The sequence below is a fragment of the Suncus etruscus genome, chromosome 3, assembly GCF_024139225.1.
Source record: "Suncus etruscus isolate mSunEtr1 chromosome 3, mSunEtr1.pri.cur, whole genome shotgun sequence".
NCBI classification, from domain to species: Eukaryota; Metazoa; Chordata; class Mammalia; order Eulipotyphla; family Soricidae; genus Suncus; species Suncus etruscus.
The window spans coordinates 127,680,851-127,706,230 of NC_064850.1; the positions used below are offsets into that span (position 1 = coordinate 127,680,851).

Sequence of the window (25,380 nt, forward strand, 5' to 3'; positions counted from 1 at the left end):
AAAGAATAAAATAGTGTCTATCTCCAAATAGTACATTTTTCCTTCAGATTTGTTGGCTTAGGTCCCTACTTCACAGTGCTCAGGAAGCACGTGGTGTGATTCCTCCCAGTGACATCTTGCATGGCAGGGAGCCTCTTTGGCACCGATGGTGGTGACCTCCTTCCTGGCATTTGTAGAAGGGGTACCTCACCCACGCCCCAGGAGCCAGCCACTGACTGACCCGGTGCCAGGGAGAACTCTAGGAAGCCCAGTGTCGTGTCCCTCCCCCATCTGAGCTGTCCTGTGACCAGAGATCAGGTTCCAGTTGCATCTCGGGGTCCCCAGGGGCCTGAGGACAGAGCTCCCACAGTTCCAAGGACTGGCCTAAACGCCTGGTGGATCTGGTGTCCATTAGGTATAATTCACTGAAAGAAATGTTTGGAGGAGATGGGCTTGGAGAGCAAGCAGGCAGGGTACTTCCTCACCCTCAGCTAGCCTAGATGTTGATGCCTGAATCCCACAGTACAAAGTACCCGGAGCACAGAGCTGGGCAGGCACAAAACAACTGCCTTTCTGAGGCCAGAGCTAGCACAGGGCATACGGTGCTGGTTGTGCGCCTGACTGACCATATGGTCTCTTGAGGCCCGAGCCAGCATAGAGTGGCTGAGAAGCTGGAGAGTAAGTGAGCAATCACTACTGCCAAGTGTGCACATCCCCAGGGCCAGCCCAGCTGTCTGCTGTTCCCCTACTTGGCTCCAAAATGGCCTGAATTACCTGGCCCCAGACTGAGGGCCCCGAGAGCCAGCCGGTCCCTCTTGTTCCTCTCCCTGAGGGCCAGCTGTGTTCCCATGGTCCCTTGCACTTCTCTGAGTGCTACCCTCCCAGGTATAGTGCCCAGGCCTGCCCATCCAGGGATCCCAGGTGGTTGCAGGGGGGGAGGGGGAGTCCCATGCTTTGTAGGAAGCCTATGAGGACCTCAAGACTACCAAGGGCCAACATGGACAGCAGGTGCTCAGTGTGGGCTCAGGACATGGACCCCTTCAGAATATGTTGGCGATCACAGCCCTTGTTCGGAGAGGGAGTGTCAGGGTGGGTGCATGGTTTGTTTTGGGTGGGGTAAAGCTGCAAGGACTCTTCCCAGGGCTCCTCCCAAGCCCCTGGGGCAGCTTGAGGGGACAGGGACTGGATAGTCCCTGAAGCTGACGCAATGGTGCGAGGTCAGGAGAGGAGAGGTGCTGGCCAGGCACTGGTAGTTGCCCCGGCTGTGGGGCAAAGGTTGGCACAGCCTCCGTGAGTGGGCACAGACCAGAGGACACTGCAGGCTGGACCGGTCTGCTGCCTTGAGGCCTGCCTGCACAGCTACCAGGGTCAGGGCTCAGCAGCCTCATGTACCAGAGCCCTAGCACCACTTGGCTGCCTGAGCACTGCTGGGTACTTATAACCAGAAACATCTGAAGGGAGAAAAATATACCTCACTCAACTGTCCCCAACCCAACTGGTCTTATCTAACCTGGCCTGCCTCAGGCATGTGGCAGCAGCAGGGCTGGGGAGGGCCCTGGCCCTGTAAGCACCCAAAAGGTTCTGAGCCAGGAGCAAACCCTGAGCACTGCTGGGTGTGAGCCCAACTGAAGCGTCAGAGGTCAGAGACATCATACAGCAAGGAGGGCACCTGTTTCCCACAGCCCCTCCAAAAATTGACATATCACCCTGCTGCCCTTCAAACATTCCAGCTTGAAGCCCTCCACTCCTCGTTCAGAACTTGCTTCCATTTTCGTGGCTGCAGAGTGACTACAAGACATGCTGCAGCCAGGCCTCACATGGACAAGCCCCCTCCCAGGACACCTCCCTGCCCCTGCTCTAGTTAAATGTCCAGATTCTTTTTTGGGAAGGCCAGACCCATCAGTGCCCAGGGATCTCCCTGGCTGTCTTGTTTTTGGGTCACACCCGATGGTGCTCAGGGGTTACTCCTGGCTGTCTGCTCAGAAATAGCTCCTGGCAGGCACGGGGACCATATGGGACACCGGGATTTCAACCAACCACCTTTGGTCCTGGGTCGGCTGCTTGCAAGGCAAACGCCGCTGTGCTATCTCTCCGGGCCCCTCCCTGGCTGTCTTGGAACTCAAGCTCTTAGCCTCTAAGCAGGGCCTCCCCTGCAGTCTTGGCCTTGAGCTGGTGTGGCTCAGAGGAAAGCCAGAGGGTGCAGTGCTGGGGCCTCAGGGCTGTACCAGTGGTTCTGGGGCCCCACGTGGTTCGGAGACAACCTTGCAGGACACTCTTGCTGGCCTGTGCTCTCAATATGCTGCTGTCCCAGGCCCCACTTGCTCATCAATGTTCCCAGAGCAGAGACTCAGAGTCTCCTTCCTTCCATCTGGCAGTTGAGCCCACCTTAGTGCCCAATGGTCCCTCACACTCAAGGGGCCAACTGCAGAGCTAGGAACCCTCCCCTCGGCCCATGCTAGGGGACAAAGTGTGTGTGTGTGTGTGTGTGTGTGTGTGTGTGTGTGTGTGTGTGTGTGTGTGTGTGTGCGTGCGTGCGCGGGGGGGGGGTGAGAATAGAGGAGAAGGATACAAGGAGGGATGTAGGAAGGGTTGCAGGGGTAGGGATGGGACACCAGGGCGCCACGTGCCTGGAAACCAGAGGGTCCGTGTGCCACCTGGTGGACAAGATCATCATGACTGCTCGGTCTACCAGCTGCTGGGAATGAGCTCCCACTGCTGCTTCCCAGGAGCTGCAGAGGATGGGCTGGGAGGACATGTGGAAAGGAATAGCCAGTTCAGGGTTGCATCATCTTCTCTAATTCCCCTTTTTATCTGCTCCAAACCAGGATCAAATCCAGAGTCCTCATACATGCTGCCTTTGAGTTATGTGCCTGGCCCTGTGATCTTGACTTCCCAGGATGACACCATGGTACATGTCATTGGCTAGTCTTGACCCGATTCAATTCCCAGAACCCTATATGGGCCCTCCCAAGAGTGATGCCTGAGTAGAGCCAGGAGGAAGTCCTGAACACTGATAGGTGTGACTCCAAAACCAAAAATACAATTGAAAATAAAGGGAAAAAGAAAAACAACAAAACACAAGAAAGCCAGAGCTTTATACCAGGCAGGATGTTTGCTTTGGTCCCCAGCATCCTATATGGTTCCTCAAGCACCACCAGGAGTAATTCCTGAGTGCAGAGCCAGCATAATCACTGAGCACAACTGGAATTCCAGAGATATGTTCTACAGATATATGTTCCTTTAAAGGTATAACTGCTGGGTTACAAGGTGGGAAGTTGGGACCCGTGGGATGGCTTCTCATGCAGGGATGCTCAGCCCATGACTTCCTTACTTTTCCTTTAAAGAATCATTCTGGGGGCGGGAGAGATAGCACAGCGGTGTTTGCCTTGCAAGCAGCCGATCAAGGACCTAAGGTGGTTGGTTTGAATCCTGGTGTCCCATATGGTCCCCCATGCCTGCCAGGAGTAACCCCTGAGTACTGCTGGGTGTGGCCCAAAAACAAAAAAAAATCATTCTGAACACAGCTGAAAGTTCCCAATGGTGCTGCTCCTCATCTCCCAAGGCATCCACATGCCTCACCCATGACCATCATCACTGCTGGGCATAACCAGCCTTTCTGTCAAGCTTGCTGCTCAAGACTTTCAGGCTGATGCTTCTAGACTTCTCTGCAAAGAACATGTGTACGGGAGTGGGATGCAATCTGGACGTGCTGCAGACTCAAGGGAGCAGTGGGGAGGGGGTCTGCCTTGCAGAGGCTTTGATCTCAGGACCCTATGTGGTCCCCAGAGTATAGTCAGGAGGAAGCCCTGAGCACTGCCAGCTGTGGCCCCAAACTAGAAGCAAGGATGCCAATGCTTCCGTGGCCTAATGACCCCAGGATCTCAAGGTCTCAAGGTTCTCATGAACTATCTAAACCATACCCACCAGTGCTCAGGAATCTCTCTCCTGGTGGGCTCAGGAGACCATATTGGATGCATCAAAGTTGGGTTGGCTGTATGCAAGGCAAACAGCTTATCTGAATCTACTATTAGCTTGGCTCCTGAAACCCTCTTTAGACTGAACAGTACAATCAAAACTAAATTAATAGGAGTCCAACACCTATATTGAAAAGAACACCTCACCATTTCTTATATACAAAATCTTTTATGTTGCCTTTACATTAAGAAAAATCCTTTTTATTGGCTTGTCTTTTTTGGGCCATGTCTGGCATGTTCAGGAGTTAGTACTGTCTCAGCACTCAGGAATTACTTCTGGCATTGTTTGGGGACCATATGAAATGTCAGGGATTGAACCAGGTCAGCCACATGCAAGGCAAATGCACTAGGCATCATGCACTATCTGCTGAAATATCTCTGCAGTCCCAGAAAAATTAAAATTCTTTAGAAAACCAAAGCCCGGCCAGAGCAGTAGCACAGCAGGTAGGGCATTTGCCTTGCAAGCAGCAGGCCTTGATTTGATCCCCGGCATCCCTTATGATCTCCCAAGCCTGCAGAGTGATTTCTGAGTACAGAGCCAGGAGTAACTCCTTAGCACTACCTTCTGTGGCCCAAAAACCACATCACAACAACAAAAAAAGTCATTATGTATTATTATGAGTGTCTTAGACTTAAAGAAAATTAACATATTACCATACAACTTCTGTCATTTGAGACACCAGAACAGAGAGAAGTTTCCCTCTCTACCCAAAGACAGACACAATACAATCTACAATCCCATTTCAAATGTCTAAGCTCAGTAAGAAGGCTATGCTTTAGCCATGGGGAATGGAACAAGGTCAAAAATGAGGGGTCACAGCAAGGTGGGTCCTGAATACAGGTGGATCAGTTGGGAATGCTTGTCTGCCATGCACGCTCATCCTCAGCATCCCTTTTCCTGATGGACAGTCTAAAATCTGACTGCTTAGATGTGGCTTGTGACACCAAATGGGGCCATATAATTAAAACTTTTCAGAAAAACTGTCTCAGGGCTAGATAGCACCGAGTAGGGTTATGACACTTGCCTTGCATGTGGCTGACCCTGACTGGACCCCAGGCACCAGTCTCTCTGGCATCACCAGGAAGGGTCCCCTGAGCACAGCTGGATGTGATCATGAACCAAGATCATGCCCTGCCAAACCAAATGCTGGGAAAAGAGCACTCTGTTTATACACAGCCAGCCAATTTGGGTTGTCTCTGGAACAGGAAGTGGTCCCGAGCCCTACCAAGATGAGCATTGCTAAGTGCGCCCTCAACAACACAACTCTTGGGGCCAGAAAGATAGCATGGAGATAGGGTGTTTGCCTTGCATGTGAAGGACAGTGGTTCAAATCCCAGCATCCCATATAGTTCCCCGAGCCTGCCAGGAGCGATTTCAGATTAACCTCTGAACACTGCTGGGTGTGACCCCTCCCCCCAAAAAAACCCCACAATTCTCAGGTGAAAGGGGTTGCAGATAAGCAGCCAACCTGATCTGAAGGAGGCAATATTAATTTTTGGTTTTTGGGTCACACCCAGCAATCCTCTGGGGTTACCCCTGGCTCTGCGCTCAGAAATCGCTCCCGGCAGGCACGAGGGACCATATGGGATGTCGGGATTCGAACCACCATCTTTCTGCATGGAAGGCAAAACACCCTACCTCCATGCTATCTCTCCGGCCCCAGGAGACAATATTTTTGGGAAAAAAAAAAATCCAACATCTAGATGGGGATGTGCATGTGTGTGAGGGACATGGGGGCACCGACTGTATGGACACAGGCTTTATGGCTATAATTTATTAATAATGCATAAATGAGGAAGGAACGGGAGTCAGCTATAGTCGAAGAGGCCAACCTCCTCCAGCATGTGAGCGGGGAAGGGCTATACAATAAATTATCTAACTTAAATAATATACAGACATTACATCTTTGTTTACCATCCTAAAAAAAATGTCACTTTCTTCAACTTTTCAAACACCTGCCAACAAGGGGCAAAAGAGCCCAGCAGCCCAGCGAGAAATATCCCCCAGGAGGTGACAGTGAGCACTGCCTAGGCCCTTGCCACCAGCACGGTCCAGGCTCAGAAGGGCCCCGTGAGCCCCGGCCTGAGGGTGCGCCTGCAAGCCGCAGTCCTGTCTGCTGGGGGGCAGCTGCCTCCCCCCGAGCCGGTTCATGTCCAGGCATCTTCAGGTGGCCATGGCGGGCGGGTCTATCCAGTGTCTTCTGCAGCCGACGACTTTCAGTAGATCCTCACCCTGACTGGAAGAAGGCAAGGTACACATGCTTTCCCGTTGCCCCAGACCTCCTGGGACAGGGTGACGACTGGAGCCAACGGACAGCTCCCCCCACTGACACAGGCTCCCCTCTGCCTGGACTCCGGACACCTCAGACAAGCAGCAGGAGCAGAAGCCGTTACCTGAGTGGGAGCAGAAGGTCTGGCCCGGCACAAACTCAGGGCAGTCGATGAACTGAGAGAAGTCTGTGTGTGGCATGCTCCTGGCGGGCGGGCTGGGAATTGGCCATCTTTCAGGGTCTATCCTTTTTCTCATTTTCTCATCCACAATTTCCACTTCTGTGCTGTCTTTCAGTGCCTGTGAAGAGGGCCCTTTCTGTCACAAGGCTGGGCAGGGATGTGTGTACCATGTTGGCTAGGGCTCAACCCACCTAGTGGTGTATGCTGCTGGCATCCAGGGACTGAGACTCACCTCTAGAATGAGACTGAGGTTGGTGGTCAAAGCCTGCACACGGTGGAAACCCGCGATAAGGGAGATGGGCAGAAAGCCTTGTTCATCCATCTTCCTCCGGAGGAAGAAATCACGTTCCAAATTTTCAGTGCTGAAGTAATATTCACTGAGAAGAGAAAGGAAACGTGGATTCCAACCATGATTCTAGATCTATAGAGCTTAGAGGGCTACCTGCTGGCATATTACTTTGACCTCCTAAGTAGCACTGCATAGATCCAACAGGTGACAACAAGCAGAATGGCAAAAATCCTCTAATTCACTTTCATTTGAGGAAATTCAGAATGTGTTTATTTTCCTTCCCACAACAGCAGCTTGCCTCTAGATTCTCCTTTCCCTACCCTTCAACTACCCCGCCAGCCAGAAAGGGAACCTCAACATGGCACCTCTGGGGGCTCAAATGGACCCCGAGGCCCCTGAGCACCACTTGAGAGAGACAAAAACTGACAAGCAGAGGGAGGCTAGTAGGGGCAGGGAGAGAGCAGGGTGATGGTTTCGAACACAGCCAACCCCACCATGGACTGCCTCAGGAGCCAGCGATCCCCGAGTTCACAGAGTTGTAAAGGTAGTTTTGGGGAGCTCACACCGGTTCAAGAACGGGTGCACACTCAGGTCTTGTCCCACAGAGAGGAGGGGAAGGGAGTGGAGGTGTACTCACATCTGGCGCCGGATGTAGTCCTTGAGCAGCGCCTCTTCCACGGGGTAGAGCTGTACCCCGGTGCCATCGTCGTAGTAGTACATCATGCTGCTATGCAGCCCTGCTAGGGGTGCCTCAGGCCGCAAGCTTGCATAGTCCAGGCTCCCTGGAGGGGGTGGTATGACACGTGAGGCCAGGCCTTAACCTGGCTGCCCAGCCCGTCTGCCCAGCTCCGGACATCCCGCACCTCGTGCACTGCTGAGGCCTCGACCCCGGCCCCGACCCCGTCCGCGTCCGCGACCTCGGAAAGAGCCTCGCACGGAGCCGCCCTCACTGCGGACGCTGGAAACTTCATCCTGGTCATCCCGCTTCTCGCGATCTCGCCGCCAACCTGCGACATGGACACGCTCAGACACTAGGCAACAGGCACAGGGCACCGGGCAGCGCCCATCGCCCCCACCCAACCCTAGGGGCGCCGGCCAAAGATACCCACCTACCTAGGCCACAAGCCACCCATCAACAGAGGAAGACACGTCCCCTCAAATACCCGGATTCAGACAGTCCTACCGCAGGCTGGCTCATACACGCCTCTCAGCAGATCAAGTCCCTCAGTCCTACCTACCACAGAGGCCCACTCAAAAGCACCCCTCAGTCACCTTTAAGCAGCAGAGGCTCAGACACACCAGGCATGCCCCTCAGAGCCAGGCCTCACAGTCACAACTGGACAGGCCCCTCACACACACACATCCTACACAACCACACTCCTCCCTACTCATCTCAGACTTGAGGCCTCAGACAGAGGTCTACTCACTCAGACTTGCTAATAGGGCACACTTCTCTCTCACATACCCAAGTCAATACCCTCAGATGCAGCCACTCATGGAGGCTGATTCAGACACACCTCTAAGGTGCCCTCACAGAAATGCTCAGACACGCTCATAGGCATACTGTCACATGGGCTCACAGACCCACTCATAGGCACCTACCCTACCCTGACACACAGACACACACACACCCAGAGACGTGCAGACACCTGCTCTGGGGCAGCACAGATAGTGGCATATCGTGTGCCAGCCGGCTTTGAGAGCCTGAATCACAACTCTGACAATGGAGCAAATGTAGCCCTGCCCGTCCAACACACATTTCAAGTTCTAATCACTGCAGTCAGCAACCAAGTGCAGAAAGGCATTTGTCTAACAGCTGAGAGCATTCCAGAGAGCACAGCTGGCCACAGCCCTCAGCAAACACTGTTCCCTGAGGGCAGTAATGCCTGCCCACAGAGGTGCAAACTGGCCTGCGTGCAGTGCAGACATAATATTGTGTGGGTACACTTGTGAATGTATGAGTATATATATATATATATGTCAGTGTATTGTATATGACTTTATTGTAGGTATAAGCATGTATAAATGTGTATGTGTAATTGTGTAAGCATAGGGAACATCCACTGGGACTGCCCCTAAGCTCTGGATTCCTTCAGGTCACCTTCTGGCTGCTCAGCATTCTGCCACCCTCTTGGGAGGTCTGACTGCACAGCACCCCTCCAGCAACCCCCCCTCCCCACCTCACTCACTCTCACTGAGCCCTCTGACCAGGGGCCAAGCACAGCTTAGGTCTGAGGCAGGTGCTGGCCGTGCACAGAAGCATGCAGAGGGCATTCTGGTATGCTTCCTGTCACCCCCTACCCCAGCTTCATAGCAAACTCCCTGAGGGAAACAGGACGGCAGCAGATCTGGGGTCTGGACTCAGTGGGCACGTACCTGTGCCATAACTGAACCACGAACCTGTCAGCTGCTTAGCCACAGGGGCTCCAGGAGGCAAAGGATCTGGGGAGGGAGCACACTGGCTCCTCCTGCAGGTCACCTGTGTGTCCTGGTTTATCCAGCTCACATGTCATGAAAACAAGAGGAAAGACACTGTCTCAGTTTCTCTATGGATAAGACTGTGGGCAGAGACAGTAAGTATAGAAGCTGGATACTTGGGGCCGGAGAGATAGCATGGAGGTAAGGCGTTTGCCTTTCTTTTTTTGGTTTTTTTTTTTTTGTTGTTGTTGTTGTTTTTGGGCCACACCCAGCAATGCTCAGGGGTTACTCCTGGCTGTCTGCTCAGAAATAGCTCCTGGCAGGCACGGGGGACCATATGGGACACCGGGATTTGAACCAACCACCTTTGGTCCTGGATTGGCTGCTTGCAAGGCAAACACCGCTGTGCTATCTCTCCGGGCCCAGGCATTTGCCTTTCATGCAGGAGGTCATCGGTTTGAATCCCGGCATCCCATATGGTTCCCCGTGCCTGCCATGAGCAATTTCTGAGCGTGGAGCCAGGAATAACCCCTGAGCACTGCTGGGTGTGACCCAAAAAAAAAAAAAAAAAAAAAAAAAGAAGAAGAAGAAGCTGGATACTTGCCTTGCATGCTGCCAACCTGGTTTCTAGCCCCAGCACCCTATATGGTCCCCAAGCTTGCCAGGAGTAAACCTGAAGTCAGTCGGGAGTCAGCACAACCACTATGTCCCCCTAACTAACAAGAAACAAAAAACAAAAAGGAAGGAAGGAAAGGAGGAGAGTTTTTTAATTCTGAATTTCTACTTTTGGGCTGAAGAGTTGGTGTATTGTAGTGAGTGGTTAAGGCACCTGCCTGTGTGCAGCATGCCTGTGATGATGGTCTGAATTCTGGCACAATCCTTTCCCATCCACCACTCCCCCCAAGCAAGGCCAGAAGTGCCCCTGAGTACCACTGAGTTTGGACCCAAAACATAGCCTGAGAAATCACTGGAATGGGAATGCACACTGAATGAGACACCCTGAGCTGAGACCTGACAGCACAATGTAAGGAACTACCCTGGTGGGTGCTGCACCACTTCTCTCACATCAGGTCCAATCAACAACATGCTCTGCCAACCCACGGAGGGGACAAGCAGGACAGTCACTGCATATTCTGTGCTGCCCTGGCCCTGGCCCTGGCCCGAGTGAGCCACAAGTCAGCATAGGAACAGGAGAGGATGGAGGCAACGCCCACGGGAGTGGGGAGTGGGTGGGCAGGACTCACTCCGGGCGTCATTTCTCCGGGCGCTGTGAGGGGTTTTGTTGGCATCAGGTTGACACCGTGAGCTGGTCCGGGAGCCGGGGCGTTCCTGGCTGTCAGGCCTCACCACGTCCAGGGGTAGTGGCACCCACCTGTGTCTGCTGGCTGCGAGAGAGATGGTGTGCTTGCTGGGACGGGTAGCGGTCCCACAGCTGAAATGCAGTTCTAGGGCCCCGGGCTGCCCCCAGCACAAGGCAGGAGCAGCTTTGGGCAGGTGTGGCCCCAATGTCCTCACAGCCCAGCAAGAGAGCAAACATAGCATGGCTAAAACCAGACATCTTGGAGCAAGCCTAGGAGTCAAGGGACTTGGAAGATGCAGCACTCCTGGACTTGCTGGCTTTAGGAGCCCACCGGGAGGACAAAGGGTGCAAGTGGCCAACTGTCCCCAGCCCAGGCCTTCCCTTCAGTCACCACCTGAGCACAGCAGGTGCAGGAGCCCAGGGCCGGGCTCAGGTCTCTGTGGTGGCCAAGGATTGGCTGACTTCCTGTGCCATGACCCACCCCATGTCTGGCCAGGCTGAGGACCTGCTCCACTTTCTGCAGCAGGCCCAGACCTGAGCAGCAGCAAGGGGAGCGGCAGACTGGAAACCAGGCAGACCACAAAGACCGCAAGGGAGCCCCTGGGAGCCCCAACACAGTGCTGGGGGCACCATCAGGTGTAAACCCAAAACCACAGGGCAGTGGGGAGCCCTGCAGGGAGCCGGCCCTGGGCTCTCACTGGAGATGGAGTTGGGTCTCCTGTGTTCAGCCCAGTGGCAGCTCCTGCCCCTTACCCTGCACCTGCATCTGTACCTCCCAGTCCTCTTCTAAGGCCGACTAGGAGCAAGGGTCCCCCAGCTCCCAAAGCACTGTTCCTCCTAGGGAGGGGAAGCTGTGGGTATACGGAGTGGCCCAGTTCAGGTGAGTCTCATCTGGTGGAGCCCAAATATTCAAGAGCAGAGGTGAGCATGAGCAGCATCTGCACTGTGTGGTCACCCGAGAATGCTGCCCACCTAGGCCGCCCTGCCCTAAGCCCACCGCTGACCTCGCTTGCGCTGGCTGCTGGTCTGCGCTTCGTCCTCGCTGACTGTCTCTGCCGGGCATGCGGCCAAGGCTTCCCGCCTCTCCTTGCTCTCGCTGTTACTTCGCTTTTCCACCTTGTCTTCTTTTTCCTTTCGGTTCTGTGGCTTCTTGTTGCCATGGCTGATGACACTTTGATTCTGAAAAGATCCGGCAGGCTTCAGAGACGCCAGCTTGCTTGCAAGTATCAGCAACACTGGGGTCGCTTCTCCTCTGCCTTCTACCAGGATGGCCTCTCTCAACACTCTTAAAAAGGTGCCCCATGTCTAGTCCCCCACCCAGCCAACCAGCGGGGTGCCCAGCCTGGAAAAGAAGAGGCAGCTTAGTGCAATGTTTACTGTGTATGCGTGGGTGAGGCCCTGAGGTCACTCCAGAACCAGTGTGCAGAAAGACAAAAGGTTCCATGCACTTGGCACCTGCCTGGGGCCGTGTGCCTGTGGCTAGCTCAGGGCAGACCCTGCAGCTAGACCCCACAGTGCTCAAGCTCCCCATGCTTCCCCATTCTCCCACTCCTCAGCTTGCAGGGTGGCCAGAACCCCACTAATATGCAGAGTGATGCAGTTCACAACTCATGACTGTCGGGTACTGTCCCTGGAAACAGGAGGCCTGAGTGATGAGAATACATGATTGGAGAATTAGAGGGATGTGTGGGGAGGTCTGGGGTCGCGTTAGTGTGCATCCTCATAGGTGGATACAGACAATAACATCTTGGACTGAGACCCAGAGTGACACAGCTCATGTCTGCCCCTCTGTGGACCTGCACCAGCAACAACCATGCACAGCAACACAGCCTGGCAGGGAGCATGAACACCAATAAGGTGGTGCTGAGGCTGGAGAAGCTGAATATCACTCAAACTCCAGTTCAGCTTTCAGTGACAAGTCTTTGCATGCACTGAGAGGACTCAGCACTGTGGCCAAAGGCCCGGGGCCTCACTGACATAGCCCCAGCACCTGAGTCCTTGCATCTAGCCTCAGCTGCTTCAAAACTGCCTGAAAGACCCCCAAAAGATCCAATCCTTTACCACAGGGCTGGAGCCACAGTATAGCGGGTGGGTGTTTGCCTTGAATGTAATTAGCCCAGGCTCAGTACCCGGCTGGCACCGCATATGATCAAGAGCAAGAATTTCCTGAGTACTGAGCATTGCTGGGTGCCCACCCCCAATAAAAAAAGGAAGTTTCCTACATGAAAGCCTGCAGCATGCATATGTGATAAGCAGAAAGCCCAGACAACCGCAAATGCATGGCTGAGCAGATCCCACAAATATACTCACCCCTGTGCTCACAAGCTCGCTTGGGGTGGGCCAGTTAGCCATGTCGGTGAAGTCACTGGCCTAAGGAGTGACAGGCAGTGAGCACTGTAGGTTCGCTCTCCCCCAACCACCACCCGCTGTGCCACCTCCTCCTTCCTCACTGCTCTGCACCCTGGGCCAGACCCCAGGTCCACAGAGGCTCTGGGATGGGGGTCTTTGAGCATAAAAACAGTAATGGTGGCTCTGAAACTGCTCCTAGGCAGCATTTCAGAGCCAGCGTGGCCACATACCTTGCTTGCTTTCTTTGTCTTGAGTTTCCCTGCTTTTATAATTTTGGGGGAAGTGAGCTCTAAAAAATAAAAATAAACACATAGAATTGCTTTTACAACCACATCATTCCATTTGGTCAAACAAAGTCACTGGAGGTTTCATTGCTGCTATTTGTTCTCAGAGCTTTTTTTTTCTTTTCTTTGGGGGATCACACCGGGATTCGAACCACCGTCCTTCAACATGCAAGGCAAACGCCTTACCGCTGTGCTATCTCTCCGGCCCTCTATTTGTTCTCTAGGCCACGGGACTTAGGGGCTATTTCTGGCTCTGTGCCAAGAATAGAACTGGAGTTAGTCACATGCAAGGCAACTGCTTTAACCTCTATTCTATCTCAGAGGCCCCAAATAAAACAAGTATTCTATCAATGTTAAATAAAAGTTCCAGAAAAACATCAAGTTCTGAAATCCAAATTTCTATTGATAAGCTGGCTATACGCCATGGGGAGATTCAGATGGTCTTGGTGTTCTTCTGAGCAATAAGTAGGAAATAGGGCCTGGAGTAGTGGCGCAGCAATAGGGCACTTGCCATGCATGCAGTTGACCCAAGACAGACCATGGTTCGATCCTCCAGCGTCCCATATGGTCCCCAAAGCATGGAGTGATTTCTGAGCGCATAGCCAGGAGTAACCCCTAAGTGTCAGTAGGTGTGGCCCAAAAACCAAAATAAATAAATAAATAAACAAAAAAACAAACAAACAAAATAAATAAATAAATAAGGGAGGTCGGGGCCAGAGAGATAGCATGGAAGAAGGGCGTTTGCCTTGCATGCAGAAGAATGCTGGTCCCCCCCCCCCAGGCTGCCAGGAGTGATTTTTTTGTTTGTTTGTTTTTGTTTTTTGGTTTTTGGGCCACACCCGGCGATGCTCAGGGGTTACTCCTGGCTGGCTGCTCAGAAATAGCTCCTGGCAGGCACGGGGGACCATATGGGACACTGAGATTCGAACCAACCACCTTTGGTCTTGTATGGGCTGCTTGCAAGGCAAGCCCCAGGAGTAATTTCTGAGTGCAGAGCCAGGAGTAACCCCTGAGTGCAGCCGGGTGTGACCCAAAAACAATACAAACAAAAAAACCAACAACAAAAAACAAAGGAGGAAATAAGAGCTGGAGTGCTAGTGCAGCTGGGTAGGCTTTTGCCTTGCACATGGCTGACCTGGATTGATCCCGGGAATCCCATACAGTCCCCAAAGTACCACCAGGAGCATCTCCTGAGCACAGAGCCAGGAGTATATCCTGAGCACTGCCAGGTATGGCAAAACAAAAACCAACCAAAAAACAAAGCAAGTGGGGCCGGGCGGTGGCGCTGGAGGTAAGGTGCCTGCCTTGCCTGCGCTAGCCTAGGACGGACCGCGGTTCGATCCCCCGGCGTCCCATATGGTCCCCCAAGAAGCCAGGAGCAACTTCTGAGCGCATAGCCAGGAGTAACCCCTGAGCGTCACAGGGTGTGGCCCAAAAACAAAAAAAAAAAAACAAAAACAAAACAAAACAAAAAAAAAAGCAAGTGGTAAAACACTATGCTTTACTTACACTTCCCCACAGATCAACCTTTTTGGTGCCAGTCTCCCTATGAAAACACTGGAAATACAGCCAGGTTCAGGACCATTTAGCTCCTGAGCTGCCAAGGAGACAGCTTCTCTATATAGTCAGAACACCTGAAAAATAAGCCCTAAGTTTCTGGGGCTGAAGTAAGTGCAGGAATAAAGAGTAAGGAGCTTGCCTTACACATCACAACTGCAGATGTGGCCCCCAAACAAAGATTTCAAACATTGAAGCCTTGGAAACAAACCACGCTGACAACCAGCAAGGGTTGCACCGAGACTCAGGCTCCAGAACAGAGAAGGACAGGTCTGGGCACACGTGTACAAATCTAGCATGGACAACATGTACTTCTGCTGGCTTTAATAGAAGGAGTGAGGGGCCGGAGAGATAGCATGGAGGTAAAACGTTTGCCTTTCATGAAGAAGGTCATCAGTTCGAATCCCGGCGTCCCATATGGTCCCCCGTGCCTGCCAGGAGCAATTTCTGAGCATGGAGCCAGGAGTAACCCCTGAGCACTGCCGGGTGTGACGCAAAAACCACAAAAAAAAAAAAAAAAAAAAAAAAAAAAAATAGAAGGAGTGAGCCCTAAGCACAGAGACAAGAGCAAGTACTGAGCATCGGGAACATCATGAGCAAAGGCCAAGATAGCCCAAAACAAAACCGAAACAGAAATTCAGTCAGCTGACTGGACACTGCACATCATTTTCAGAAACCAGCAGCGAAAAGAGCACCCAAAGAAGCCTGGGGGTGCCTGTGTAGGGGAAAAAGAGGTGCCCAGGGAGCCTTGTTTGCTCCATGGCTGGGCTGGTGGGTGCCGCTGTGACACCCGAGGCCCCATGCATACTGGGATGACTGGGGACAGTGTTATGTACAGAGACCTGAGCGCAGCATTGAGCATGTTTCCCAGGTCTGTGTGCACTTCTCAAAAGGACCAGCGTGGATCTCTGCTGAGGCCTCAGGCATGTCACCATACAACGGACCTGCCACTTCACTCATGCTGGCAAACAGGGCCAGAGCTGGAATCACAGGGAACCCCACTGCAGCCCGGAAAATGCTTTCCAAACCAGCAAGTTCCATACCGCCAATGCAGTCCCGGGACATGCACCAGTCACCACAGCCAGCATGAAGGATACAAGAGCAGAAGGGAGCAGAGACCAAACACAGAGAGGGACATGGCCCCGCTCCAACTGCTCACTTGCTAGGGCCCTGACCCCAACAAAGTAAAAAGAGCAGCTGGAGTCTGGGTGGGGCATCACATGGCAGCAGCCTTACATCCTCCTGGAAATTCAGACACCACACACACACACACACACACACACACACACACACACACACGCGCGCGCGCGCGCTTACACATCTTGCAATGCTCAGGGGTTACTCCTGGCTCTGGCCGAGGAATTATTCCTGGTGGTGCTCAGGGAACTACTTGAGGCAGCCCCACCTGCTGGACTATTACCCCAATCTCACAAAAACAAACTTTTTAACTTCAGGATGACATAAACTTGTGTTTGTTCTTGTTTCAGGGCCACAGCACGCAGTGCTCAGAGTTGTCTCCTGGATTGCTCCAGCTGCCACAAATTATTAACTGTAGAGGAGCTGAAATGATAGCACAGTGGGAAGAGTGCTTTGCCTTGCATATGGCCAACCTAGGTCTGATCCCCAGCATCCCATATGGTCCCCCAAGCCTGACAGGAGTGACTCCTGGGCACAGAGCCAGGAGGAAGTCCTAAGCATCACTGAATGTTGACCCCCCCAAAACAATATATATATTTTTTTTCTCAAATTATATATATATATATATATACAACACACATATATAAATTGGAGAAAATCTATCTGAACATATTAACTGAACCTACAATCATTGGTTCTTTTAAAAACTAACTTAAGGGGGCCGGGCGGTGGCGCAAGAGGTAAGGTGCCTGCCTTGCCTGCGCTAGCCTTGGACGGACCTCGGTTCGATCCCCCGGCGTCCCATATGGTCCCCCAAGCCAGGAGCGACTTCTGAGCACATAGCCAGGAGTAACCCCTGAGCGTCACCGGGTGTGGCCCAAAAACCAAAAAAAAAAAAAAAAAAAAAAACTAACTTAAGAGCCAGAGCAATAGTACAGCAGGTAGGATGTTTGCCTTGCATGTGGCTAGCTCAGGCTCAACACCAGCATCGCAATATGATCCCCCAAGTACCACTAGGGTTACTCCTGAGTTCAGAGATAGTAGTAACTGAGTATTGCTGGGTGTGGCCAAAAACCAAAACAAGTTAACTTAATCTGATTTAGAATCACACGGGGCTAGACAAAGAGTACAGGTCTAGGGCACCTGCCTTACATGTGTGCCACTCCAGAGGGTCTGCCGAGCATCACAGAAGTGACCCAAGAAGCAGCCCAAGCTCTGCCATGTACAGCTCCAAACCCAATAAGCAGAAAGTGATCGGAGCCAGGGGCCAGAGGCATGGCTTTGGGCCCAGCAACTAACCCTGCAGAGTTGTCTGCTGGTCCCCTCGCCCCCCAAGGAACACAGCAGCAAACATTAGAACTGTGATCCCTCAGTTCATCCCAGAACACAAGAGGGAGCTGTGTCACCTCTGGGCCACGTCAGCAGGGGAGTGGCAGTATGAACTTTGTCCCTTCACAAGTTTAAAAAAATCAAAGGCTTTTCCATACAGCTCTCTCTCTGGGGGGTAGCAGGGATCTGGGTTCTCCTCCTTGGGAAAGGGGATCTTTGTATCCCTGAGTGCCCTACTGGCACCCAGGGGAGGGACAGAGGGGTCAGGGCCAGGGCGCAGGCCTAGGTTTGATCCCTGGCACCGCTGGGGAGGGGCAAAGGAAAGTGATTTCATAACGACTGTTTACTGAGTGGCCCTTCAAGTTCATTGACTTTTCCAAGAGCAGACTTTCTGGGAACAGCTGTCCAAGCCCCAGTTCCTCCCAGCAAATGGCATGTTTCCTGGTCAGGCTGAGAAGGCCCTGGGAGGGCACCAGCTGTGGGCCCACAAACCCTCCACCCCACCCCCCAACAGCACCATCAAGGCGCAGACAGACTGACCCTAAGAATGAACCAACACTCTGGGTGTTCTGAGAAGACGAGCCTGCCAGGGAAGTGCCAGACCTCCCCTCACATGCCCTCTAGTGGCCCAGCAGTCGCTCAAGTTAAAGGTGCTATTTAGGGAGGGGGTGGGGGGGACGACGACTAGTGTCTGGGCCACATCCAAAAGTGCTCAGTGACAACTCCTGGTTCTGAAATTGGGGGAACAAGTTATGCCTAGACTCAAACCCAACTCAAACTCAGGCACCTGACTGTGCCCCCTGCTGTGCCCACAGAAGCCCCAACTCCCAGAACCTTCCAAACAGGCAGCTCAGGTACTGTGGCTACCTCAAGGCCAAATGGAGCAGATTCAAGTGCTCCTGGGTGAGCTTGGAGGCTCAGTGCTTTTGCATACGGGTCAGGGTTTGAGCCCCAGCACTGCGGCTGTGGCCCAAACCAAACTTTTCTCTTTTTTGGTCTGTTTTTTATTTCTGAGGCACACCTGGTAGTGTTCAGAATTACTCCTGGTGGTACTTGGGGGACTATACGGGATCAAACCTGGACAGACCTCATGCAAGCAAGGTAAGAACCTCTCTGCAGTTCTATCACTTCTGTCACCCCCTGAAGTCACTTCTTGTTCTTTTTGTAGTGCTGGGGATCAAACTCATGCTTTTCTTGAGCCCAGGGACCTAAATATTTCTAACTAAACAATTCACTTTAAAAACTTGGCTATGAAATACAAGGACAATTGTGCTCACTTAAAAAATGTTCTTGGAGCTAAGGCAACAACAGGGTGTTTACCTTGGCACACGGTGGAGTAGAGTTCAACTCTGGGCATCCCATATGGTTCCCAGAGCCCTCCAGGAGTGATTCCTGAGCACAAAGCCAAAAGCAACCACTGAGCACTGCCAGGTATGGTCCTCTTCCAAAAAAATTAAAACCGATTTTAAAAATGACTTTCTTGGGGTCAGAGAGATAGCATGGAGGTAGGGAGTTTGCCTTGCATCCAGAAGGTCGGTGGTTCGAATCCCAGAATCCCATATGTCCCACCAAGCCTGCCAGGAGCGATTTCTGAGTGTAGAGCCAGGAGTAACCCCTGAGTGCTGCCAAATGTGACCCAAAAGCCAAAAAAGGAAAAAAAAAAAAATGACTTTCCTGAAGCAGGAAAGATAGCACAGCGGCAGGGTATTTGCCCTGAATGTGGCTGACCCAGGATAGACCTGGGTTTGATTCCTGGCATCCCATATGGTCCCAAACCAAATCTCTCCAAGCTTGCCAGGAGCGATTTCTAAGCACAGAGCTAGGAGTAGCCCCCTAAGCATTGCCAGGTGTGGCCCAAAAACCAAAAAGAAAAAAAAAAAAAATATATATATATATATATATCCCCCCTTGGTGGGACCAGAGAGATAGCATGCAGATAGGGCATATGCCTTGCATGCAGAAGGATGGTGGTTCAAATCCCGGCGTCCCATATGGTCCCCCAAGCCTGCCAGGAGCGATTTCTGAGTGTAGAGCCAGAACCCTGAGCGCTGCCGAGTGTGATCCATAATATATATATATTTTGGTTTGAGAGCACTAAGGAGATGAGACCAATGGATACAGACTGATGTCCAAACCTGAACCCCAATGGGCACTCCTTTTTCCACTCAGATCCCTTGTATAAAATTAGTGGGATATTCGATTATTTGAGGGCGAAACGCAGTGAAACACCAACATGCTGCAGTGATGGGCAAACACAGGTCAGGACATGAATCGGCAGTAGGGCACGTGACCCATCACCAGATCAAAAGATGAAAACCAACAGCTCTCTGGTCACTAGGGCCATCTCCTGCCTGTTACTTGCCAAGCCCAAATGCCTGGTACTGAATAAGCAATTCCCCAGACCTGGCACAGGAACAGGAGCCAGGCAGCAAGCGCAAGCTGCACCCATGACCCGCCAGTCCCTTAGGAACCCAGCCAGACCCCCAGCAGGATGTGAGGCAGTGCAACCGAGCACCCCTCCAGAGCCCACATAAGGGCCAGCCAGCGGGCAGCTGCGTAGTGTGGCTTCTGGGGAGCAAGGGTGGAGATGGTGGGAAAGAGCACAGAGATGAGAGTCAGACAGGGGAGGGGCACTTCTGAGAGGTGAGGGATCAGCTCTGCTTGCCCACCACCTCCCAGTAAACCAACCCCCACAAAAAAATAAACAAAACATCAGGGGCTGGAAGTGATAGTACAGTGGTAGGATGTTTGCCTTGCATGCAGCTGACCCTTAATGAACCCAAGTTCAATCCCTGACATCCCATATGGTACCCAGAGCCTGCCAGGAGTGATTTCTGAGCACAGAACTAGGTGTAACCCCTAAGCACTGCCAGGTGTGGTCCAAAAACAAAACTAAAAAAACAGAAACAAAAAAACTCTCCTGTAGGTGGAGTAGGAAAGTTTTTTCTAGAGTCTACACTTTGGTCTTTGCCCAAAAGACCAGAAGCAATTCTTTCCAGCTGTTCTAGAAAGGGTTTCACCTGGGAACACCAAACCCTCCAAGTCCTTAGATGATGACTAGGGGGATCCTGGTGCGGAAGGGGGGATTCTCTGTCTGATCAAGGGTCTGGCGTTGAAATGACCAGTGCCACAAAAAAAAAAAAAAAAAAAAAAAAAGGAGCAGTAATGGGGGCGGAGCAACTGAACAACGGGGAAGGGTGCTTGCCTTACACACAGCCAACTAGCCTTCAATCCAAGGCACCTCATATGGTGCCCGGACCTCACAGGAGTGATTCCAGAGTACAGATCCAGGAATAAGTCTTGAGCATTGCTGGGGTGTGGCCTTACCTTCCCCCAAAAGTATGCATAACCTATAAGTTCCTCGGATACCTTAATAAAAGGGTTATATAAATTTGTGTGAATAGATGTAAATAAGCAGAAAAACTTCAGTTACAGAAACAAAGTAGTAAGGAGTCTTGTTGGTCGAGGTAACTTTGTACATCAATGCCAAATATGTTAAGACTATTAATAACATTGTTATTGAAATTTTAAAAAATGTAATCGAAAAAAAATTACAGGCCATGTCTTAAGAGTTGAAATTACACTGGAAAGCTGATTTTTACTATGCAAAAATGTGATCATGGCTACAGTTCGCTGACTGGGAAATGCAACCACGTGAGGCTCCAGAAATAAAGCTACTTTCAGGAAGGCTGGAGTCGGGGTTCAGCAATCAGGGCTGCAGAAACCCTCAAATTCTCTGGCGGGGCCTAGAGACAGTACTGGTTATATACAAGCACTCGTCTAGCACACAGCCAGCCAGCGTTGATTCCGGGCAATGCATATGCATATGGTCCCTAGTAAATAAATCCCCAGAACAGCCAGGGGTGACTCCCAGAGCACAACCAGCTGTGGCGTCAAAGCAAGAAAACACGCCAACCGCCGTAAATCAGAAAATAAAATAAAATAAAATCTGAAAAAAGTCTCTGTCCTAGGAGCACGTGCTGAGAACACTCCTGTCCGGGTTCCCGCAGGGGGCTGGCGCTCCCCGCCTCTATCCGCACGGGCCGGGAGTTCTCAGAAAGCGGCCTGGCCAAGCCGTCACCACCGTGACAGCTGCTGGCCGAACGGAGCCTTGCAGCCGCCGCCGCCGCCGCGCTCCGGGTCCTGGGAACACTCTAGGTCAGGGCGCGCCGAGCGCCGCCACCGGCCCACAAGGCCAAGCAACTAAAGGGCCGTCCCGATCCCACCCCGGCCCCCTTCGTTGGGCGGCCCACAAAGTCACGTCCAGGGAAATCCCGGGTCGCACGCCTGCGCCCGGGGCACCGTCTCTCGCTCGGGAGTTTGCACCGCGTCAGCAGCGGCTTCCCTTCCCCTCTCTCCGCCGCACTTTACAGAGCCCATTTCGGGGAGCAGGTGAAGTGTGAGGCAAAGAGACCGAAGCAAAGACGCGCCAGCCCGGCCTCGGCTCCAGACGGCGCGCACGCATATGGAGAGCCACAAGCCAGCCGCGGCGCTGCTCCGCGCAGAGCCTGCAGCGAACCTACAACCGGGACGAGACCTGCGCCGAGGCCCGGCCCGGCCCGACACGCACCTGCCCCGGCCCTTGCCCCAGTCCCTGTCCCTGCCCCGGCCCGGCCCGGCCCGCGCCCCAGCTCGCTGCCCACTCCAGCAGCAGCTGCGCCCGGGCCAGCACGTGGCGGCGCGGCGCGGCCCGGGAAGCAACTTGCAAGTCGGCGCGGGGGGCCGCGCGCACGCGGGCCGAAGCCCCCCGCGGCACAGACCTGCGTCGGGCGGCGGGGGCAGGGCCGGGCCCCGGGTCCAGGGGTTCTCCTTGCGCGGCGGCGGCGGCGCCACGGGGGCCGGGGCCGGAGGGGCGCGCGGCGCGGGCGGCGGGGGCGAGGCAGCGGCCGGGAGGGCTCCGGGGCCGCGCGCCAGCGGCAGGGTCAGGGGCCGCACGGGCACAGCCGCCTGGGGCACGCTGTGGCCCCGCACCGGCACCGGCGCCGGCGACGGCTCCCCCCGCGCCCCGGCGCTCGTGGCCGCCGCCGGGGCCTCCGGGCCGGCCCGCAGCGACGCACTCTGGGCGGCCGGCGGGGCCCGGCCCGGGGCGCGAGCGGACATGGGCCCCGCGGCGCCGCCTCCGCCTCCGCCGCCTCCCCCTCCGCGGACAGCTCGGGCCCAGGGCGCGCTGACGCCCGTGTCTCCGCCCGGGCACCGACGGGCTCCGGCCCGGGGCAGCGCCGCTGACAGCCCGGCCGCCGCCACCGCGTCCGCCCTGAGCCCTGCGCGCGTCCAACGGGGCCCAACCGCCCGCGCCGGCCGCCCGCCCGCCCCGGCCCAGCCCGGCCCCGCGCGGCCTCACCTGCGTCTCCGGCGCGGGCCGAGCGGAGATGGGGGAGCGCGCGCCGCGGGGCCGGTAACCGCTCGGGGGGCGGGGCCTCCGGGAGGGGCGGGGCCTCGCGTGACGTGGCGCGTCCCTGGGCCTCCTCCGCGGCGGCACACCCCACTTGTGGGCGTGTCTATCGGTGTGGGCGGCCGTTTGTGGGCGTGTCCTGCGATGGGGCGGTCCTTATACGGGCGTGGTTTGTCGGAGGGTGGGCGTGGCTCGTTCGTGGGCGGGGACTTATGGTCACGTGGGGGCGGCGGGGCGGGGCCCGGCGCACGTGTCCGCGCGAGGACCCGGGAGTGACCCTGCGGCGGGGCCGGGCGGCACTGGGCGGGCCGGGGAGGCGGGTGTGCCGCACCATTACCGCCGCTGACGGTGTCCCCGCCCCGGCCGGTGGGGCTCCTCCTTGCTGGGCCCTTTACTGAGCTGAGTCCCCGCGGCGAGAGGAGGTGCGGCCCGTCCCGGCCTCCCCGGGCACCCCACGCCCCTCTGCAAGCGTGGGCCGCGTCCCCAGTCCCCGCTGCAGCGAGCGTCCCCGAAGGATCCGGGAGCCTTGGCGGCGGTGCCGCGCGCTCCGGACGCGGCCGCCCGCTCTGCTCCCGGAACGAGTGCGCCCGTCCGTCTCTGCGGCGCTGGACCTGGTCCCCGGACAACCTCGCCCCGGGCTACTATCCTGAGCAATCTCGTCCCGTGCAACCTTGTCCCGGGCAACCTCGTCCCATGCAACCTCGTCTGGTCAGCATCTACTAAGCAATCTCTCCCTTCCAGCCTGGTCCCGGGCAACCTGGTCATCCGCCGCCTCCTCCCGGGCTCCCGGCTGCGGGCTCAAGGCCACCTGCCACGGTTGAGTCGGGACCTTTAGGGTCCTACGGAACTTTTTTAGAGTCCGACAGTAGTGGAGAAGGGCTCCCGGGCGGTGCAGAGGACCCCACCCTCCCCTCCTCACTCTGCACCTCTTCCCCTACTTCCCCCGCCACGCGCCAGCGGCGACCGAGCGCTCAAGCAGAGACCCCCTCCAGGGCAGCAGAATTTGCCTCAGAATACTTCACAGACGGGGCCTGAGAGATAGCATGGAGGTAGGGCGTCTACCTTGCATGCTGAAGGCGGTGGTTCGAGTCCCGGCATCACTTATGGTCCCCAGAGCCTGCCAGGAGCGATTTTTGAGTGTAGAGGCACGAGTAACCCCTGAACGCCGCCGGGTGTGACCCCAAAACTAAAAACCAAAACAAACAAAAAAACACACATCCCCTATTTCTTGAAATTTGGGCCGCACCCAGCGGTATTCAGGGTTTTTTCCCCTGGAGCATCAGTCCTGGGTGGAACCTTGCCAGGCCGGCGCCTTACCCTTGGGTCTTTCCAGCCCTAACCTCCTATCTTAAGATTTTGGACAGGTGAAAGGTAGAGCTTCCCTCTGCACGCTATTTTTTTTTGGGGGGGGTCACACCCGGCGGTGCTCAGGGGTTCCTCCTGGCTGTCTGCTCAGAAATAGCTCCTGGCAGGCTCGGGGACACCCGGATTCGAACCAACCACCTTTGGTCCTGGATCGGCTGCATGCAAGGCAAACGCCACTGTGCTATCTCTCCAGGCCCTTCTTTTTTTTTTTTTTTTTTTTAACTAGCAACCCTGGAAGAATCTGGAAAACCTGAAGTGCCCTTTGGAGAGGGCCCATTGAGGGGAAATCTGCATTTGAAAGGTCTAGGTGTCCCTGGAGGGTCTGTACCCAAAGTACTACTCCCACTTTCCGTGCCTCGCCCATTCTCTGCCCGGATTCTGCCCCCTTGTCTCGCCTAGGGCTCTGAACCCCGACTTCTAGCTGCCGAGCCCTCACTGGTCTGGTGCTGCTTCTCCTCCTGATCTGCCTTGAGTCCTCGTAGTTCTAAGGGGCCCAGCGGTGCTCAGGGCTCACTCCTTGCTCTTTGCTCAAGGATTGCTCCAGTCAGGACCCCGGGACCATAAAAAGGAGTCTGGATAGAATGTGGGTGGGCTGCCTGGGGGCAGCAGCGCCCTTCCACCCTTTGCTATCCTGCCCCCCCTGCACCCACTGGGCCACATCATCTGGATCTCCTGGCTGTGGGAGCTGGCCGGGTTTTAACCCCAGGTGCGCAGTGTCTGGAGACGAGGAGGACGAGGGCAGAGACAGGTGTGTATGTGTTTGCATGTGTATTTGCATATGTGTGCACGTGTGTTTGCATGTGTCCCACCCGTACTCTTTCCGGGCAGGCTTACTTGTAGTCCCTCTCTCCCCCATGAACTCTGTGCAGGAGCCCGAGGACTCCTTCCACCCCACCCTAGGCACCCTGCATTCGACCAAGTCCCTGCGCGCCCAGCCCCTTCCCCTCAAGCCCGCCGGCCTTTGGGGGAGACCCTTCGTTTGTCCGCACCCCCTTCTGGAGAGCTGTAGGTCTGGCAGACTTCCCTTTCCAGGGGTCGCCCTGCGGGGACGCTCCAAGCTGAAAGCACCCGATCCCATCTGATCACGGCTTAGTCTCCGGAAAGGATTTCCAACAGTTCTGCATTTAAATTTACCCCCAAGCCATGGTTTGCTTTTTTGGGTTAGTTTTGGTTTTGGTTTTTGCGCCACGCCTGGAGATAAACCATGATTACTCCAGGCTCAGCACTTTGGTCACTCCTGGCAGACTCCAAGGACCCTATGAGGAGCCGGGGCCGGACCCTTGGTTCATTCTCTGGGGTCCCCCGCCTGCAGTTTTCTCCAGCCGGTCTGGACACTTCGGAACAGACGCACCATGGAGCTCAGGTCCCTGGGCAACTGGGCAGTGCCAGTGTGCGCGCCCCGAGGGTCTCGCTGAGGTCTCCCTCATTTCCCCAAACCGGCCTCTTGGTGCAGACGTCGGGGTAGCTGGGCCGGGTCCCCTCTGGACTTCACAGAAGTGCCCGAGTCGTGCGCAGCGGCGCACGCGACTTCTCGTTCCCGGGAGTGTGGAAGGAGC

At 54.7% G+C, this 25,380-nt stretch overlaps 1 protein-coding gene across 2 annotated transcripts; it reads right to left on the reverse strand.

The window, feature by feature from the left end:
- Positions 1-5,713: 5,713 nt before the first annotated feature.
- LARP1B (La ribonucleoprotein 1B) lies at positions 5,714-22,453 on the reverse strand. 2 transcript variants are annotated; one of them, XM_049770112.1, is made up of 10 exons: positions 22,409-22,428; positions 12,991-13,049; positions 12,722-12,781; positions 11,416-11,590; positions 10,356-10,496; positions 7,557-7,700; positions 7,331-7,475; positions 6,637-6,781; positions 6,348-6,522; positions 5,714-6,190 (listed from the first exon to the last, which is right to left on the reverse strand). In XM_049770112.1, the coding sequence occupies exons 3-10, from the start codon at positions 12,761-12,763 to the stop codon at positions 6,171-6,173; spliced, it is 987 nt and encodes a 328-aa protein (XP_049626069.1). In that variant the 5' UTR covers positions 12,764-12,781; positions 12,991-13,049; positions 22,409-22,428; the 3' UTR covers positions 5,714-6,170. The 2 variants fall into 2 exon arrangements, with proteins under 2 accessions (XP_049626069.1, XP_049626070.1); XM_049770113.1 differs by lacking the exon at positions 12,991-13,049 and having other exon boundaries at positions 22,409-22,453.
- Between the last annotated feature and the right edge of the window lie 2,927 nt (positions 22,454-25,380).

Bases quoted from the DNA above. Each gene is read 5' to 3' on its own strand.
- LARP1B (XM_049770113.1), bottom strand. From the start codon at position 12,763: ATGGCTAACTGGCCCACCCCAAGCGAGCTTGTGAGCACAGGG. The intron at 7,701-10,355 runs GTGAGTCCTGCC...TCCATGTCGCAG, and splicing joins CCGGAGAAATGACGCCCGGA to GTTGGCGGCGAGATCGCGAG. The intron at 7,476-7,556 runs GTGCGGGATGTC...CACCCCCTCCAG, and splicing joins AGGCCTCAGCAGTGCACGAG to GGAGCCTGGACTATGCAAGC.